Below are 21,499 nucleotides of genomic sequence, written 5' to 3' on the forward strand. Positions count from 1 at the left end.
CGACACCGAGGTGCCCTGCACGCCTCTTCCTTGCAGGATGTTTACGCTTCCCCGTCAACGAGCACCGCTAGGAAGGACGCGGCCACTTCAACGTGGTAGCTCGACCTGTTCTCCGTCGGACGTTCGCCGACCCGTGACGCCTGCCTGAAAGGGAGGACACTCAAGAAGGGCTGTCGATTTCCCCGACGAGGAACGCTACAACGCCAAGGTACTTTGGGGTTGTAGAACTATTGGGAAGTCTAGTGTGAACAATATATGGACTGGGCTTATGATACATCTTTGCTTTACAGGTTTCCCAGGTGGAGGGGGATCTCCACACAGAGCTGTGTTTAACAGTAGTTACCAGTATTCTGCCAATTGCTCAACCATCTTGCTTTCCTTCCCCATTCTACTGCTGGTTTCCTCTTTATTCTGATCTGTGTGTCATTCAAACCATATGCACTTTAATGAGATCTAATAACATTAGTGGTACCACTTTAGAACTGTATATATTTACCATTGCTGATTTTCGGAGTACAAAGTGAGTTATCGTGATATTGTATATACCTTTTGAATATTCATTACATAAAGACTGTGTTTTAACCGATAGTGTGTGGACATTCCTTTGCGGGTGCTTGGGGACTACACTGTACTTAAGAACCAGCCTGCATCACCTCCTGAGAAGCTAGGCCTTGATTGCTCGACGATACCGATAATAGAGAATCTTGGCTGGGGTCCTCTGTGCCTCTCCTCTACCATATTGAGAGCGGAAGTACAGACACGCCCCACCAGCGTCTTTACACCTGTGTCTGAGCTTGTTGCACAAAAGGACTGGTGCGCGAGGTGCCCCATGTTCTGCCATATGAAGCACGGTCCAAATACCCTATTTTCTGCCCCTCTATATTATCCTTCTCGTTACTGGTACCCTCTCCTCACTGGAAAAAATCCCCATGCATGGAACTCCCCTGCTTTGGGGCTCCCCACTGCAGCATATACTGTGGCTGCACATAACACCCTTGCTGTGGCGTTTTCCCCACGGGAAACCCGCCTTGTTGGGCAGGTGCCACTGTGGCAGCGTCGGGCTCAAGCATTGCCCCTTCCATTGTACACTTCACCAGTTTCTTTTGTACCAGCTTGTTTTCTGCTTTTGCAGAATTGTTGGCCACCTGCCTCTCACTCTCCGGTTTTCGTTTACAGTAGTGTACCATTGTTGCATGTATCTCTGGCCACCCTTTCGCTTCTATTCCCAAAAGCTTGTCTAATGATGCCTGGACATCTGTCGGCAGCCCCTTGACCAATATGTGGTAAAACAAGGGTATGCACTCATCCCAAGTCCTTCGTGTCTCTTGTCTACAGAGATCCTGCACCTGTTTTATATAGTTTGCGGGGTCATCGTCATTCTTCATTTTATGAGCCATCACTGTACCCAGGTTGTAGCTATCGGGATACACGCTTCTCAGAATCTCCCATACGTGTGCTCAACAGTTAATGGAGCTCCATTGTGGGCGTTAGTGCATAATTTCACCCCCTTTTATCCCACCTCCCCTTGTTCTCCTATTATGGTAGCAAATACACTTTTCATGTCCCCTATGGCCGGTGTCACCCCTGTCGTCTTTTTCTCGAGTGCCTGTATCTATTTGCTGGCCCATGCCACAGGATTGTCCCAGTCCATTGTCTGCCATGGTACATAATGTGCATCTCCTCTCCCATTATGTAACAGTGGTATTTGCCTCGTCCTGGGCCCTATTCCCCTCTCCCCCTGACTTGGGACAGACACATTTTCATCTTTCCCTTTCTACTGTGGAGGTAGGTTGATCAGTCCCTTCCATCCTCATCGCTGTCCTGTCGTCTTCTTTGTTTCCTCCCCATTCTCCTGTCTTTATCTGGTGTCCACTCATCACCTTCTCCATCGCTCTACTCTCCCCCAGCTGCTCCCTCATCTGAGGCCACACTACCCTTGTCCCCTCATTCTACCTCCTCTTTTTTCCCCTTCTTCCTTATTGTCCTCCAGTCTGAATTCTATTCTCCCTGATAGCCTGGTCCCCTAATTTTTCGTCTGCACCTCTTCTTCTATCGCCCTCTCTGCTTCATTGAATAATGCATCCACCTGCTGTCATGTATTTGTTTCAATGCCTTCTAAGTACCCCCCCCCTTTGTGTTCCTCCTCCCCCCGTGTGTCTATGTCCCTCTTTTCTTCTGTTGTCTCTTTATCCCCTCCTGTGTTTTCCTGCTGTGGGTTTATAGACCCCGCTGCGGGCCGCAATGTCGTATAGACAACATTAGGCGGGGCGGAGAGGATGGCCCTCCCTCTTCCGTTGTCCGCTCTCCCTCTTTCTTTACTTGTTCCCCTTTTGTTTCTTCGTACAATTTCCAGAGCCTGAATATATTTAGCTTCCTTTTCAACTTGGAGCCTTTATATTTTGTAAACAAATATGAGAACATTCTAAAAGTAATGCATGCGGAACGCCATAAGGACTGGCAATGAAATGAAGACCACGTAGGTTCAGCAGGGAATGTTATCCCTTATATAGGAACTAGGTGAACATTGTGGAAGCGCATTAGAGGCTAACAGATATTGAGCCCTGCCTTGATAAGGACCATATGTGGTTGAAACATGTGTTGACATAGGCGCATTTAATCAATAAAACACCTTTTGAAAGATAATCAGCAGTATCAAGCGGAATACTTTGAATTACGAAGTGGACAGGCACATGATAAGGGGGGACCTACAATATATTGCTAATCAAGTTTTTGAGGATACCCTTGGTCATCCCCTAAAATGACAGTCCCCCTTGTTTAAATATACTTTATCCAAGCGACAAGCACAGTAATATCCTCAGGGTCACTTTCTTTTGAAATATCAGAACATGTTTTCTATTATTCTACTATCAAACGCTCCTTCTCCGGGTCATGCATGGAAACACTCTCGTGCAGTCTCCTGTACCCACTGAAAACTATAATATTTTATCGCGATACCGGGGCAATTTTCTGAACATGTGATTGAGGCGGGCTATATAGATAGGCCATTATCTCCCGCCCTCTGGCTTCCCTTCCTCTGTGTCCCAATTACCCTAGGCACCCTTCCCACTTCTTTGTATCCCCTTTTCCCTGCAACACACACTCACTCCTGATCACCTTCCCCTTCATTCACTTTGGCCTTCTTCGCATGCACACTCACGCACTCTCACGCGTCACGCTGGCCTTCTCCTCAGGCCCATCCAATCACTCTGTGTTAGTAACCAATGGCCCTCTCCCGAGGCTCACCTTCTCCCTGTGTTGGTAAAGACAGGTGCTGAGTCACCTCCACTTCTTTTGCTCACTTACCGCTAAATGCCAAGTGCACTTTTGTACACCAGTTACGTCTTGGTGTTGATCCATCAGCCATGAGTAAACACCACGTGACAATACGAGCAACACTACCTACCACATGCACGTCCCTCTCTATACCCCCGACATGACAATAAAATGACACTGGTCTTCCCCAAATGACGCAACTATACAATCGCTGGTGCAATGTACAACTTCCGACTAACAGGGTCTGCCTCTTACTATGCACCCTTCCTGCTCTAACGCAGGTGTGCCCACACCCATGTCCACTCCTTATAAGGTGGCACGTGCTAAAATCTAATATTTCTACTGCCCATCATCTTCCCACCTTGACGATGCAGTCTATACACCATAAAATGTTGGCCCTCCCCTGCTGTGGGCATGCAACCACGATACAGTGCTTTCTTACACACACATCCTAGAGATCCTTGAATACCCTTGGCACACGCCCCCCGTATGGACTCTCATCTCCAACAGACCGCGGGCGGCTCTCAGGACCAGGCAAACTTTTGTTAACTTGGGGTCTGCAGCGCCTCCTCAGTGATGGGCATGGATCAGGTCTACGGTCGCCAGAACCGGGCCCCGAGGTAGGGCTGCCGAATACCCTCAGTTGACCGAGAGAACTGAAGATCTCGCCAGGGCCTCCAAAATAATTATCAGGGGTCCTCCAAAATCTTGCAATAAATAGTTACCACAAGTAGTCCAAAAAGGAGAGCACACAAGGCAAAAAGTAACACTTTTTATTACAGCTGGGGAGCACAAATCAAACAGAACAGTGGAGCAGAACTGGTTGATGGGAGCTGACAAACTGACACGCAGCGAACATCATTTATATACTGCCAATACAACGTTCATGGTGTTGGAAACGGTAGCACTTTAAACTTCGCGTTTCTGCAGTTGCCACAAAGCTTATTGGTTAAAATACATCATACTCCTATAGCTAGACATTTATTAATCAAACATGATTGGAGAAAACCGATCTGGACTCTCCCAACTCCTCTCCTCCCCATATGGTGTCACATTGTTTCCCACTGCTTCCGCAAACAGTTTGCAATTAGTAAAAAATATTTGTACTCATTGATACTAGTCCACTGAAACCAGTCGGCTTGACACAACCTTTTGTAGAAAACTAACCACTGAGGTGGAAAAAAGGCTGTAATAGATCCGCTTGAGAAGCACAGGAAGGATAGAGGTAGAACTTCTCAGAGACATAACACAGTGAGAACCAATGAGTAGGAACTCTCACTGTAGGATATGTGGGTTTGTTTTTGTTAAAGATATAAAATCTGTGGGCAAAATTGTGACAGTGGGTTCTCTCGAGCTTCATGTTCATAGAAGCTGCAATACACGAACTGAGAGTACTTTTTAGATTTTATTTTTAAAAACATCTGCCAAACAAAGAATCTGAATAAAAGATAAGATATTAATTAGGAAGGCAGACGACATATGCCCTCATTCTTAGGGCATGTGCCTTTTACTAAAATACTAACAAACACTGGAAATTGTATAAACGTTAGTGATAGCGCAAGTTCCTCTCTACTATCCCCTCACCCTAGATAGACGGAACAACCAGCGCTATCCAGGGATAGAAAAACATCAGGCTTAGTTGAGTGTGGTTGAAGGGCAAGAGAGACTAGGGCGACACGTGATTGTAAATTTGAAATTGATGCAGTAATTGACCTGAGATTTTGTTTGTGTGATAATGTACAAGGGTAATCTCCAGGTATGAGACCCTGTACTGTCCAATATGTGTATTATAGTTTGAGTAATGTCAATGCAACAAATCTACCAATGTATATATAGATATGTGTGTTTGTACAATGTGCATATCTTCTGGGGCTTGTGAATCTGGTTAGATTCTCATTCTTTCCATAGGCTGCCATCTAGTGGTTGGTGCAGAGTAATACATCTTGTTTTCGAATATGAAAAAAGGGGGTCGACAAGGACACCTTTAACGCTATCCCTACGCTATCCTCACGCATCAACGCCCTCCGATTTTATTTTTGTTAAGATTTTAATTTGGATGCAAAATGTGGAGTCCCTGTTTTTACAGCATCAAACTCTTGAGTTTCCATCAATTACAGTAAAGGCCAAATCTAATGTTTCATCAGCATCGTTACAAATGGCAGAGGTGGCGACGGTCGATATCGGCATCACACCAAAAAGGCGCTCCATGCCAAAAAGTGATCAATATGGACAGTGGGGTGGGCAAAAAGATTGGTCACTTTTCTTTGCTTTATTTATAGAATGTCTCTAGCCCCATAGTTTAATCCCATTAAGGTTGCTGAAGGACACAAGCCGTGTGTGTAACAGTTATAGGGGACCATAATTCAACTGTGTAAGATCTTTAAACCAACGACACTTAAGGAGCGTAGAATTAAATGTTGGGCTGCCCATGCTATGCAGGCAGATTGGGTGAATCTACCAATTCCACGTAAGCCTGCAAAGCCAAGGAAACTAGCATCAGCTTTGAACGTGTTGCCAAAGAGCAATCTAAGGAGATAACACAGAATGTTTCCTCACAGCCAGCCCCCAGCTCTGTAGGACTGAGATTAAGTCATACTGTGGAGACAACCCCTGGAGGCCCTAATGCTGCACAAGAAAAAGTCAGGCCCAAAATTAACTGGAATGCACATGCCCACTGCAAACATCCAAACATTCGACTTCGATGACAAGGCCTAATCCAACGGGTGAACATTTGACTCATTTGACGAAAATTTAAACCAAAACACCCAAACACCAAAGTCAGCCAGCAATAAAACATGCACAAAGAAATTTTAACACTGAAAACCTAACCCAAAACATCCTCATTGACACAGAAAAAGGGTCTTATCACTTTTTTGGAGTTGGAAGGGGAATTAGAAGTCACTCAAGAAAGCAACCCCTTCACAGCAGAATGAACAGGGAATCCTGATCTAAAGAACATTTAACCACAATTATGGGTAAAATGGAGTCCTTTATGGATTTATATGCACACGTCCCAAAGAAGGGGATGGGGGATACCTCAGTAGATTTCATACCATCTAAAAAGGGAAAATGCATCTAGAACAACTAGAGTAGCCCATGCTGGAGGAGGAGGTTATCATTGAAGAGAATAATTATTCAGAGGAAGATGTCATCTTAGAGGGTGAGGATGACATTGACCCAAACAAATACACAGTACCTTCCCCAGGTATTTTAGAGCCACTATTTCCTCCTCTCCTACAGAGGATCATTGCTTGTACACAAACCTCCTACAAATGGCTCCAACCAGGTTCTGTATACTCGCTCGTAAATCTGAAGATGAAACTGATTTTATAAAGTAGGTTTTCCAAAAGAAAAAGCAAGTTTCGTAATTCATTACTTAAAAGGCACCCTAAAGAGGGTAACACTTTCTCCTATTACATCAGTACAGACAAAACCTATATAACTCAAAATAGAAAAAAGTTCTAGTCAAATCAAAGTGAACCTCTTTATGTTATGGGGAATTTAATCGCAGATTTGCCAGTTACTGTGCCAAGGAAACTGGGAGGGACTAATGAATAACACCCAAATAAGGAGAGAAGAAAGATGTCCAACACAGCAGCCTATGGAATGTGAATATCTAATGCCAAAGCCCTTATGGCACAGTATAATAGATCAGTGGGACAAGATAGAAGAACTCACTAGGGATCTTGTCATTTCTCCCCAAAGGGGAGCCCTTCCCTGTGAGGCTAGAAGGGTGAGGCTGCTACCCAATAGTCCCCCTAAGGGTGGTAAAAACGTGGGGACCTCATAGAAAGAGACTCCCATCATGGGGATAAGGACTTCCACCCTGTGAAAAACGTCCAAAACCCTTGTTCCTAGAAGACGTGGATTTTTAACTCCTTCTCCCTCTCAACCTGAAACTAAGGTTTAGATTTAAATCAAATGCACATTTGTTCTGTTTTTCAAAAGCAATTTCACACAGTTAGCACTTTGTATGTTTAATTTCCCTATGCACTTAAAAATCCTAGCAGTTTTGATAATGTTTTGGATTGATAGAACCCTTCTTCCTTCGTCACCTTAATGCAATACAAAATCTTTCTTCTATCAGGGTCACTTTCTCACTCTCAGGAAAGAGTGTGCATTTTTCAATTAGGAACTACACTTGGTTAAATTTAGCAAAGCACTTGTCTACCCAGCACCAAAAACCCAAACATCAGTTACATTCAGCATCCTGCTGCTTAAAGGCCAGGTCTGAGGAATGGTGACAGTTAGGAATTTCATCTTCAGAAAGGGACGCCCCTTTTCCTTTAGGAAAGTCTGGGGTTAACAAGAAAAATAGGTCTACCCAATTACATTAACAGACCATAGTTTGTATCCACACTGGGAATGAAATGTGTTAATTTCGAATGTTAACAAAATCACCCGGTTATTTGGCAATAGGGGAATTAATCGAATTGTTTATCAAAATATACTAAGGATCTACTTCCCTTCCCCCAACCCATTAACTAAGGGGAAGGTATTACATCAAGCAAATCCCCTCATTTGGTTCTGTTTGACAAGCTACTTACATTGAAAATCTTGTTTTTGTTGCTCAGGAAAGGCATCAAGATTGCATGCTCAGGGGAACGCAGGGATCTGGTCAAACAGCGTCTTCAGGTTCAGTCATCACACTCCAGCATTCACCCCTCTCTTGGGCTCTCCTTGGCCATAGGGCCCAGTCAGCTTTTAGTCTTTTCCAATTGCTGTCTCCCAGGCAATGTTAATCCTGCAGCAATGTTTCAGTCATTTCACCTGGATGGTTTCAGCCAACTTCCTCCCAGATGATTTTTAGGCCGTTCTTCCCTCTCTGCCTTGTGCAGCCACTTCTTAACCTCAAAGCCACACAGCCAAAATATTGAAATCAGGAGGTGATTTATTAGCCCTAAATTTTTATTGATTGGACACTTGGTCCTCTCCTCCCCCAATGCCCCAGCCCCTCTCTCTGGAAAGGTCCCCAGAGTAAATAGTTGAAATGCTGTGAAAGAGGAACACACCTACTAGCATTTACATGTTTTTTACATGTTAGTGTTACACTTAAAACTTTTAAGTGGTGAAACCTTTATGTTTTACATATACACATTATATATCAGCTAGTCATGGTAGACTTATTAAAAATGACTCCCATCTCGGCAGAAGGTTGCAGGTCCGATTATCGATTTTTCACACTTTACTGACAAATAATTTAAATCTGTATCACAGAACCTTATACACATTTACATCATTCACTAATTTTTTACCGCCCTGTGTTTTGGTCCCTGGACATTTTCTGGGGAGCTAGAAAGGCATTTTAGTTTGTAACTCTTTTCCCCAATGTCCACTTCTGATGCCTTTTGTGGCAACACTACTGCCTTGGGATAAGCTTTAATATGGTTGACATGTGTATGCCTAGATATGGGTCCCAAGATTGATGTGCTTGGGGTCATATGCTGCACCTCACTGATATCCAATGAGATGACACATAGCTGGGGTTGCATGTGTCCCATACAGGAGGAATGCTACATAGATGCTGTGGCTAGACTCTGCCTTTGGGCATCGGACCAGTACTGATTTGCTTCAGGATTAGCAGTATTGAAAATAGTTACTATTGATGCTAATCTATCCATGCATCAAGTTTAATGCTTGCAAAGTCTGAAGGAGCCTGATGAACCTGACAAAGAGAATATTAATCTAATTTATCAAAGAAAAGTGTATTGTCTTTTATCTGTGAACTATTATCGTCTGAATCTTGTTGCATAATTAATCTCTTTGGCAGCTGAATCCAATGACACTTACCTGAACGGCCTGACCCAAAACCCAGCGCAAAGGACAATTTTTCATTGAGTTGTAAAATCAATACACACATTCTCGCTGTTACAAATCTTGTCCTATCAATGGCTGTCTTGAACAGTTGAAGAGCTTAGAAGGTTAATAATGCACGCACTTACAACAAGCAAAATGGTGCGAGTGCCTGGACATTTAATTGCAGTGCCTGGCACATGCCTAATACTTATATACAAGCCAAAACTGTTGGCTTTGCCAATGCTTGTTTTTAACAGGACATCAGTGAAGGACATGCATAGTGCTTAAAAATCAAGTGGCTGAAGGCATACTTGGTTAAGACATTTTTATTACACCAGTCGCAAGTTTACAGATCCATTTAAGTCATTAGCTCCCAGATGACTGCTTTGAAAAAACACTGGCAGGCATTTCGAGCACAACGTTTGTTTGTAAGGCTTGATGAAGTGAGCTCAAAAAGATCCCAGTAAGATTTGTTTTGGCCGGGGAAGGGCAGGATGTGGGTGGCAATGGCCATAGGGTTAGCCTGCAATATCAATTCTGTGAGCGGGCACCACTAGATTCTAGAAACCATTTCTTAAACAACAAAATCAATGTGTGGTGTCTGCCAGAAGTCTGGAATGCACTGTACCATAAAAAATAGAATCATGGAACTTCCTGATGATATCTGTCATCGGATCGGGTGGCGCACCTTGTAGTAAGAGCTACTGCATTACAAACGTGCGTAATATAAACCTGACAACCATAATGAAAACATGATCAAAGAAAAGACATAATCAACCAAAAAAGATCCTTTATAGTCTTCTTGGTGAGATTCTTTAATGGCGCAAATCATACCTTCTTTTCAACTGAATTGAATTAGCAGAGTCAAAGTCAGAAGCCAATGCATTTTGGACTATGTGTCCATCATCAGGGATACCACTGCAAGTGACACAAAGATATATACTTTTCCAAATGTGTCATATAAAAGCTGTCTAGTTGTTTCGATTTTTAAAATAAAAATTACATGAAATAACCAATGATCTATCCGTACCTGTCTTTTGAGGCACCTAGTTCACTACCGAGTTCAACTTATTCAAGCGATAGTGAAAACAATGCTTTTACATGACTCACCGAGGGCAATGTTCTGTACTCCAAATTTACACAATGAGACAATGATGAAATGTGAATAATGAACAAACAAATTCAAAATGTTTTTCGAAAAAAAACCTTGTCTTAACATGTATTAGAGTACTCTATGTGCAAATAGCTCTGAAAAAGATATTAAAATCTGTGTTGTTGACGCCATTTTATAAACCTACCGCAATACAAGGATAATTGGGCAACATTTCAGAAAAAGAGATTGGAGATCAAGGGCTTACCTTAATTCAAAAAAAGTGATTCCTACAAACAAAGAATTGGTGTTCATGATCGAGAATGACCACATTGATTTGCATTATTTGTATTTTTGCTGTCAAAAATTGCAGATGTGTGTGACCTCATCATAACGTGAGGACCTCATAATGTAACCATACAGTCCAACACGTGTCCTTGTGATCATGCCATTTTTCCATCTGGCATAAATGAAGACAATTAAATGCTGTTGATGTGATTATTTAGTGGATAACCACATGCAACTTGAGAATAATTCTAGAGGGAATATTAAGAACAATGCTGTTGTGTTACTATAAAGGACAATGCTATTGTGTCATTCAGTCATTTAAATTAATACGAAACTATATAGATTCTGATCAACATTTCCGTAAAACAAATACAATTTGCTCCCTGTTGATATAATAAAATACTGTTAGTGCACATAGCACATCCTATCACATACTAGTGACCATGATTCTATCTGAAGTACATACAAAAGAAATAATTACTAGTTAAAATAAGACATGTTGGTCTGGTATAGTTATATTTCTCCAATAGAGTAATATAAAAGAACAATGTGACAAAATCTGTACATATAAATAGAGCTCATGTAAGCAATAACATTTACATTAACATCCATCAGTTATTTCTGTGTATGCATAATTAATGAAAATGGTTTATTAGAACCAATTTATTAGTAACCTATTTATCAGGAACATGTTTACAAAATTGTAATTAAAAAATAAAATATTCTACAAGTTGTGTGAAATCAAAGTGGCCATATAAGTGATAAAGTTGATCAAAAAATGCTGTAGCATGTGGAAACATGGCATAGTTTGCCTTACAATTCAAAGCAAGCAACTTTAAGTTCTTGGTTCATCCCTTTGGGATGAGTGCGTAGTACAACATGCATTGGCTTCTGCCTTTGACTCTGCTGCTTTAGTTGAAAAGAAGTCACTATTTTCGCCATTAAAGATTCCCACCAAGATGATTTGAAAGCATCTTTGTTTGTTTGATCATGTTTTCATTATGGCTGTCATGTTCATATAACGTATGTTTGTAATGCACTAAATATTACTACAAGAGGTGTCACCAGATCAGATGATTGATTTTGCTGTTTAAGACATCTAGAATCTAGTGGTGCCTACTCGCAGAATTGATATTGCATTCTTCTATGAACTGCCATTGAGCTGAGGAACATCTTATAAAAATGTCATATGATGATAATATAACTAATACAAAAGCGATGATAATATAACTAATACAAAAGCAGAGAATCTAGGTTTCTCAACTGAAGAGGAAGAGGCCATGTTAAGTTTAATCCAAGAGACTGGTCATAGTATCACATGTTGTAATCCAACCAAAAGGATCAAACTGTTGGAATATTTAATCAGGAGAGAGATTGATAGAAAACTACATGCCCCAACCCTCACAATATTATAGGTTACAAAGGATTCTCGGAGTCCTACGGATACCTCTCTGTCCTACCTTACGTAAAGAGAGCAAGTAGTTTGTGAGGAAATGGGAACTTATTCTTATCGTACAAGAACTCTCAACACAGCTGAACCCCATAGCCAAAGAGATTGGAGATATAAAAATAGAATTTAAAGCTATTATAGGCCAAGAGGAATTAACATTTATACTAGAAGACATCAACAAAACAAGAGAGTTACAAGTCTGATCTAAAATATAAATAAATAAGTACATTTAAAAGACACTTATGGTTATCTGCACAAGCAAGTCTACACCTGGATGAATAGGTCAAAAGAACAAAGGGACACCACGAAAAGATCTAGTTCTACAGATTTTTCAAGTTCATACTCAGACACTAATATAATAGCACAAGAATAGAGAGGAGCAACTCAGAACCAGGCAGAAACGGAACACGAGCACAACAGAGCAGATGAAAGAGGAGATGGACCACTTAGACAGACAAATATTTTTTTAGAACGGGACATGAGAAGAAAACCAGGATGGGCAGGAGGCAGAAAACGCCCAGAAAGGATTCAAAATGTGTATCTGTCCAGGAAAACCTAGTAATCAATCTTTCAACAAGAAAACAAAGTCCCAAAGAGATCAGAATATGATAGAAAGGGTTAAGCTTTGTTCCCATCTATAGCACACGTTTATTTAACATAAAGCTTGAGCTCTTCAAAATCATTTGTGAAATGAAACTTACATTTTTTTTTTTTTGCAAACCTATAAACCCAAGATCAACTGACCCCAGAGAACCACAACAATGAGTATCTGGAGCTTAAATGCAGAGGAAATTGTATACCCCCGCTACCACATTCTACTATAGATGTGTTTTATGAATCTGTTCTCGGGGACCTTAGAAATCTCACATACAAAACACCCAAGTATCGCAACCTTAATAAACAAGATATGACTATCATCAGAAACATATATGAGGATGATAGCATAGTGATTCTCCCTGCGGACAAAGGAGGTGCTTTGGTTATTATGAATAGCGAGTACTATGATAAAGAATGCACAAGCCAACTGAATGATGAGCATGCATATGCTTTATTGGATCATGATCCCACATGTGAGATTTTGGATAACCTTAAAGCGTTGCTACAAGAGGCAAAAAAACAATGGATTAATAACCAGACCAGCACATTCCTGCACAAGATATACCCTAAGGTACCTGGCTTTTATCTATTACCCAAGATCCATAAATCACTAGAGAAACCACTGAGTAGACCAATAGTAGGGGCAAAAATTACAATTGAATAGGTACAAAGAAGAGTGCTCTAATGAAAACACACTGTTTCACCCCTTATTACCCTCTGCATTAAAGGAGAAAAAGAAAGAAACTCAGCATTGTCACTGTCCACTACCAATTGTCAATTCACGAACCCCTTTTTTTTCTGTTGTTGCTTACTTTGTCTAATTGTGTTGTTTTATACTGAAGTATATGAATCACCATAACAAACTATGTATTTTGATTGAGTTTGCGTTACCTACATGACCGTTGTGTCAAACTATGTGACCCCATGTGTTTGTAAATATATCCTATAAGCCTGTACGGTTGGTTTCATTAAACCGTGTGATGTTATGCTGTTTGGAGAACTGTTCACTCTATGTTGATTTTTTCAACTGCATAGATAAACAAACTATTATTTTCTCCAAACAACAAAGAAAGTGAGTTTCTTTCTTTTTCTCCTTTAATGCAGAGGGTAATAAGGGGTGAAACAGTGTGTTTTTATTAGAGCACTCTTCTTTGTACCTATTCATTTGTAATTTTTGTCTTAAAGTAACCCTCCTGGGTAGAATAGGTCCATAACCAGGAGCCCATTTTTTGAATCAATAGTAGGGGCTACTGAAGGAATTGTGCAGCCTCTAAGGGTCTATATTGACACTATTCTACAGCCTTTCATACAGAAGCATCAAACCTACAGAAAAGATATGACTATTTTTCTCAATATTCCAACTCTCTAGTTTAGAAACACAAGATGTACTGGTCACTAACGAAGTTATGAGTCTATATACATCCATGCCCCACAACATGGGTCTTGAAGTTTTGGAATTGATTTTAATAAAAGAAGATTGGACAGGCGCTGCCAAATAATGTATCTATCTACTTAAATGTATCTCACATAATTTATATTTTTAGCACAAATCCAACTACTACCTACAGTTAAGTGGTACCTCTATGGGAGGTACTGTGGCATTCGTATATTCTAACAATTGTATGTTGAAATTTGAGGAGGATTACACAACACACCATCTGGTTTGGCACAAGTGTATATCAAGTACCAGGTTAGCTACATAGATTATATGTTCATGATCTGGACAGGCACAACTGACACTTTAGATAACTTACTTAAGTACCTGAATGCAATTGACAGAAGAATCCAATTTACTCACAAAGTAGGAAACCCGGCAATACACTTCTTAAACGTACAGATTGAGCCAAACACACCAAGTTTTCACACTAGCATTTACCATAAAGCTACAGATCATAACAATCTCTTGTATCGACTACGTTTTCATCCACCAACCACTCTCAGAAGTCTTCCATACAGTCGGCTATTGAGGGTAAAACCCATAATTAATAATGAAGAGGAATGTAAATGAGAATTTGAGAAAATGGCAAATGGATTCTTAGAGGTTACTCTTCTGAAGAATTGAAAGCAGTACAGGACAAAGTTAATTTGAAATTCTAAATTTCACTACTGAATACCAAGAAAGATATAATGCAGTATTCCCATTAGTTTTTGTCAGTAAGTTATGTACCCAGCACCCTGAAAATCAAGAAAGGCATACTCCAAAATTGGACTTTGTATACATGTGATAAGCTGCATGATGTGTTTTTTTACAGCAAACCTGTATTTGCTTATCAAAGGAGTAACAACCTGAGAGATCTCCTTATCAACATTCAAATAGCACACACCCAAGACAAAACCTAAGAAAAAAGGCACTTATCCATGCCTTAGCTGTCGTTACTGTAACAGTATAATTAAGGGCAACACTGTTATACACCCCAAAACAAGAGATAACATTATGTTGTATAGTTATGGAATATAAAAATGGCCGTGCAGACTTTTTTGGGATAGACATGCCGCAAGGCCAAGACAAGGTGGAGCAAACATTAATCTTACATTGGGTTGCATCACCCTAATTCTGAGATGGCCAGGCTCTTTGTTCAACTAAGACACCCTATAGCACAAACTTTTTTTCAGATTCTTGAAGTAATAGAAACAAAGAATTCAAAATGAATTTCACTAAGAAAGTAGAACTGAGAGAAGCATTTTTAATATACAGACGTGATTCTGTCTTTCCTAGTGGGATGAAAGAAGAACTTTGTTTAAGTTGCTTTCTTTGAATTGTTAGGTGAACTATGCCATGTTCCTACGTACTGCAGGATTTTTTTTTAAATCAACTTTCTCACTAATATGTTCTTTACTTTGATTTCACACAAGAACTTGTAGAATATTTTATTTCTGAATTACCATTTTGTAAACCTGTTGCTAATAAATATGTTGCTAATAAATATGTTGCTAATAAATTGTTTCCAATGAACCATTTTCATTATTTATGCATACACAAAGTAACTGTTGATGGATGTTAATGTAAATTCTATTGCTTACATTAACTGTATTTATATGTATAGATTCCTTCACATTGTTCTTTCATATTACTCTGTTGGAGAAATAGATCTGTACCCGTTCAACATGCTTTATTGTATCTAGTAATTTATTTTGTATGTACTTCAGATAGAATCATGGTCACTAGTACATACAAGGATGCACTATGCACACCAACAGTATTGTGTTCATATCAACAAGGATCAGATTATGTTTGTTTTATGGAAACGTTGATCTGAATCTGTAGTTTCTTATTAATTAAAATGACTGCATGACACAACAGCATTGTACTTTATTGCATGGTAGGCAACCATTTTTGTTCTACTTTTTTTCCTTTGTGTGCCCACCCCCCCCCTCAACTTGTCTTGTGGTGCCAGGAAACGCTAGTGTACAGGCGCCATACAAATATTCAATAAAATAAAATGTAAATGATTATTAACACTTCAACATTGTCCTTTATATTTTTACATTACCTCTAAAATGATCAAGACAACAGCATTTAGTTGTCTACATTGATGCCAGATGGTAAAATTACATGATCAGAAGGACCTCTGTTGGATTGTACAGGTGCGTGATGACCTCATAACATTACGATGGCATCAAGCACAGCACAATTTTTTACAGCGAAAATATAAATGATGTAAATCACTGTGATCGTACTTGATCATGTACGTATGTTGATTCTTTGTTTGAAGGAATTGCTTTTTTAATTAAGGTTTTTTAATTAAGGTAAGCCATTGATCACATATCCAATCTCTTTTTCTGAAATTTTGCCCAATTATCCTCCTCTTGAGGTAGTTTCATAGAATTGTCAATAACAGAGAATTTAATTTATTTTTCAGAACTATTTGCACATAGAGTACTCCAATTCATGTTAAGATAAGGGATTTTTTAAAAAACCTTTTTTAAATTTTTTCTTCATTATTCACATTTCAATCTTATTGTTGTCTAATGCAGATACATTTGAGTACAGAACATTACTTTTGGGAATTTATAAAAGCATTGTTTTCACTGTCTCGTGTATAGGTTTAACTTGGTGACATAGGTGCCTCAAAAGACAGTTATGGATAGATCATTGGTTATATTATGTAATTTCCATTTTAATTCAAACAACTAGACAGCTTTTATATGAAAAATGTGTAAACGTATATACCTTTGTTGTCACTTGTAGAGCTAGCCCTTCTGACTTTGACTCTGCTACTTAAGTTGTAAACAAGACATGATTAGCGCCATTACAGTATTGCACCAATAAGACTATGATTCTATTTTGTTTTATCATGTTTTCGTAATGGTTGTCATGTTTATATTACGCTTTTTTGTACCGCAGTAGCTATTCCTACAAGGGGTGTCACCATATCTATGATTCATGGGGTTTGCCTGGTCATGGGCAGTCAATGGGTAGGTAAATAACCGAACAACACCTACAAGCTTTGTGTCCCTCCTCATATGCCATTTTTCCCTAGCTGTACTCTAATGGAATCATTTCAGCTTCTAGCCAAAATTAATAAACGTAGCTGTGTCAGATGAATGTACACATGGCATTTATTAAAGTCAAAAGCAAAATGTGGGTTAGAAAAAGTGTGTACCCCTCTTCTGTGCCCCTCTGTATCTTACCACCCTCTGTATATCTGTTCTGTTGTCACCTTTGAAAAGCGCTCTGTTATGCATCTGTACTGTTGTATATCTCTGCAAAGCGTCTGTTGTGTATCTGTATTGTTGTGTACCTTTTGTAAAGCGCACCGTTGTTTTCTGAAGCTATCTCTCAATAAATACCATTATAATAATGATAATAATTGTATTTGACGTATCCTGATCTATGATGAACTAGATGCCATTTGAATGGGATGATTTTCAGACCCATGTAAATTACTTGTTCTCTGTGGCACAGCTGACCATATCTTTCATAGTGCTATGCTTTTTTATGTGGTTGTTTGAGCACAGGTTAACACATATTGCTAGTGCTTCTTCAGGAACTAAAGTCTTATACCCAAGACGAAAATGCTCGCCTTTCATTTACTGGTGCAGGGGATGACCCCAAACCATAACCCAGATCCCACTGAAGGCACTCTTTAATAGTGGGGTGAAGTATGCAACCACACATCACTGTACTGGGTCATTATTTCTTGGTATGTGTAGCCAGCTGTCCTTGCTAAACATAGGGGGACCGTTATTTGCACCCCCTCATAGATCTGAAACCACTTGTACAAGAGATTCAAATTGTGCCTTTCTTTTTTTCAGGCTGAGTTCTTCTGAGAAAGCAGATGTTCTTATTAAGGTGAGAATTTTATATTATTCTCTTATCTCAATCCACTCTTACTCCCCGCTGTTGTTCCTTACAAATGGTTATGCCCTTGTGATGTCACAGGCGGGATTTAAAATCTGCGATCCATGCACGTGCATCTTTTTACATTTCTGAACTAAAACCCATGTGTATGTGTCCCTCTGTGCGATGATGATTTACCCATGCTTCTAATTCATTGCCACAGCTTCCTGTTTTTCTGCCTATGGACAGTCTTGGAAGCTGCAATCTTGTGTTGCTCTTACTCTTTTTTGGGCAGTGTTCGTGCTTTCTACTCCTTGATTTCCCTCCTTCTCCCGCCCATATGAGCATTAGTCTTGTCTCATGTGACTTGTTACCTACAATAATCAGTGTCCACCCATAAGCTTTTTCTGCACTAGCCTCGGTATAAGTAGAACAAACATTATGCCAGTATGATGGTCTTCATTCTATGAAACTCGGCCGATAGGGTGTTCCCACAGGATGTGTAGGGGGCAAGCAAGGCTCTTGAAAAGACAATACGGTGACTGCTTTTAATTCGAAATGAGATATTTTGTAATTTAAGGTGGCACGTCTGCAATATTTTAACTCAAGGGGGATGCAGCATAACATTGTTTGGCTACCGCTGCACTAATCCCTTTCAGATTGCACTAGTCCACCACAGGTATAGATAAAATACCTCTGTGATTACATTAATGAAACTCATTTATATTTTATTATTGACTTTAATTAAAAGTTTCATTTCAACTAACAGATCTTACTTTAACTATTTCTCCCAGGGTGCCCAATGTATGACCACCCAGAAATCTTTTGTCTACAGTGGTGAATTTTAAAATCATATTAAAGCAGGGACGTCGCACCACAGTCAAAGTGCATGATCACTGATGTAGACAGTACCATTTCATGTGATGTTTTCCACATGATGGGCTGTGTATTCTTCCACAAAATCTCCCCTCCCTTATAACTCATTACCAATATTTCCATTCTACTGCCATATACTAAAATCACTTAACCAAGGTATTACAATTCTCTAACAGCCACTGTTAAAGCAATGCAATATATCATATCCCAATTAACAGACTCATCTTCTTGCTTTTGAAGAGTCTAGCGCCCTTGCTGACAACTACCAGCCACTGCTACAAGTTCAGACTTGTGCTGTTCAAAGAATAAGCAGATCTGCACACACACATACACACACACACACACACCCACCCCCCCACACACACACACCCACCCCCAACACACACACCCACCCCCCACACACACACACACACACCCACCTCCCACACACACCAACCACACCCCCCTCCACCTCCTCTTCTTGGCAAATATTTTTTATATTCGAGGCGATTGGGTCCTCCGACGTATTCCATATCTATGACCGGTAATGTCCACAGCTGTGCTGCTTCGGAAAATCTTTGGCGTCTGCGTCGATGACGTCGATGCGCTGTCCCCGAGGACGACCTCCGACGGCCGACGTCACCCGATGTCATAAGTAGGACGGACGACGCCCATAGCCTAAGTTCTGTTTTTTCCGCAAACATGTTCGCTTCGTGAATCTCTGTACGCCTCGACTCGTTGGAGTTTGCTGTTTTCTATTCTCGGTTCGTTGAACCTGTTTGGTTTGTGTGAAGACCTGTTTGTGGCGATGTCTTTCTCATCTTCGACCCCGCGTCTGGGCTTCAAGAACTGCAGGGACTGTGGGTCCAAGATGTCGGTCACGGATTCGCACGACGCCTGCCTCTGGTGCCTCGGAGGCCCACGATACGGACGACTGTGTCGACTGCCAGTCGCTCACTGCAAAGGCCTTGCGGGAATGCAAGAAGAAGCTGTCGGTAGGTAGGGGGTCTAAGCCCCGGAAGTCGAGGTCTGCGGGGCTTTCGACCGATGACTCAAGGGGTGACTCTCCGCATCATCATCGGAAGTCCGGTGGGTCTCCTTCCAGGAGTCGGTCTCGCCACTCCTCCGCCTCTTCTAGGCATTTCAGGAAGCGCCGGCATAAGTCGCCTTCCCCGTCCTCTTCCGAGGACTCCGCCCGTCGGCGGGTCGCTTATCCCTCCATGCAAGCGACACCGGAGGAATGGGCTTCATTCGGGAAGCAGATGCTAGCGATTCTGGAATCGCAGGGCACCGGTCCGTCTGTGCCTCCGAGTGGGGTTGGTCGGCACCGGTCGAGAGACACCGCCCGTATGCCTTCGGGTTCGGGTGGTCGGCACGGCTCGCGGGAGACGTCCCGCTCAGACAAGGGTAGCCGTTCTCGCCATGCCCGTTCCAAGTCCCGGTCTTCGACGCACTCGAGACCGCGGGATCCTGTGCCGTCTTCGAAGAAGACGTCAACGCCTGTGGCACCGAGGTCGTTGACGATTTCTCTCGAGGCTCCGCCTCCGAGGGGGTCGTCGGCAACCAGGTTGTCGAGAGACACGCTCAGAACTCCAGCTTGGAGGACTGTGTCAGCGTCGCAGATGCTGGAGGCATTGCAGCTGACGTCGACGCCGATTTGCTCGACGTCGACGCCTTTTCTGTCGACGCCGGCGCCAACTCGTTCGGCGCCCTCGACGCCTTTCGAGGCGGTGGTGTTGGAGGGGCCCCGTGGCACGGGGTTTGCCCCTAGAAAGGCTATGGCTAAGGTCCGGCACTGCTTTGGTCCGCAGAGGTCTTCCTCTCCCTGCCTGGAGTACATTTCACCGGGTGATGAAGGCTCTGATGGCGGCCTGGTTCCGGTTACGGTTCTAGATGACCTTATCCCGGGCCCTAGCCAGTTTAATGACCTGAGGCAGTCGCTGCATGATGCCAGTGGTCTGGACACCTCTCCGGAGAAGGAGTTTTGTCGGCCGGAGCCTGGCACTCATGCCAATTCGTCATATCGGCATCTTATGTCTCGGGTTACCGAGTACTTGGGTTGGTCAGCTCCCCCGGGGGAGTTCGTTCAGGATGATCTCACGGACATCCTTGATCTCGGTCCACCCACTGACCCGTTCTTGCCTTTTCATATGGCTCTGCAGAGAAGGGTAGCAGCGGATTGGACTGCTCCGGAGAGTCTTCTGGCAGTGGGCAAGTCTTTGTCGTGAAAATACCATCCAGCCAGTAGCAACCCCTGCTACTTGTCTAGGCACCCCACCCCGGAGAGTTTGGTGGTGCAGGCGGCTACGGCCCCGGCAAAGCAGGCGTCGTATCCTACCATCCCTCTGGATAGGGACGACAAACATTTTGACGGCTGGGCGAAGAAAGTGTTTTCTTCGGGGGGTATGGCGCTTCAGGCGGCCAACTCCGTATGTGCCTTGTCTCGTTTCACACACACTCTGTGGAACTGTGTTGCATTAGTGACTGATCATATTCCCAAAGTGGACGAACGGGATGGTTTCCTTGCTATGGTTCAGGATGGCAAGGATGCTATGTGTGAGGCCGTTGAGTCGGGTTTGGACTTGGCGGATTGTGTCAGCCGGTCCATGTCGGCGAGCACCGTAATGCGCAGGTTTGCGTGGTTGCGGAAGTCTGGGTTCGCTCCTGATGTGCAGTCCCGGCTCCCCAACATGTCTTTTGACGGTGAACACCTTTTTGGCAGCAAGGCTGACAAGAGCCTTGAGAGGTTGCAGACCTCCAAAGCTGCAGCGAAATCGTTGGGTGCTGCAGTTTGCCAACTTCCGCCTTTTCGTCCTAGGGGACAGCAATGGAGGGGAGGTTCCTTTCGCTATTACTCGTCCTTCAGTAA

General features: G+C 42.0%; 1 protein-coding gene across 2 annotated transcripts in view; it reads left to right on the forward strand.

The window, feature by feature from the left end:
• Positions 1-21,499, forward strand: part of ERICH2 (glutamate rich 2) — a 670,025-nt gene that overhangs the window by 140,086 nt on the left and 508,440 nt on the right. For both annotated transcript variants that reach the window (XM_069616183.1, XM_069616184.1), the window contains one exon: positions 17,751-17,787. In XM_069616183.1, the coding sequence (XP_069472284.1) occupies positions 17,751-17,787 (37 nt within the window). The remainder of the gene's footprint in view (positions 1-17,750; positions 17,788-21,499) is intronic.

Source organism: Ambystoma mexicanum, chromosome 9, assembly GCF_040938575.1.
Source record: "Ambystoma mexicanum isolate Mex_15411 chromosome 9, UKY_AmexF1_1, whole genome shotgun sequence".
Lineage (NCBI taxonomy): Eukaryota > Metazoa > Chordata > Amphibia > Caudata > Ambystomatidae > Ambystoma > Ambystoma mexicanum.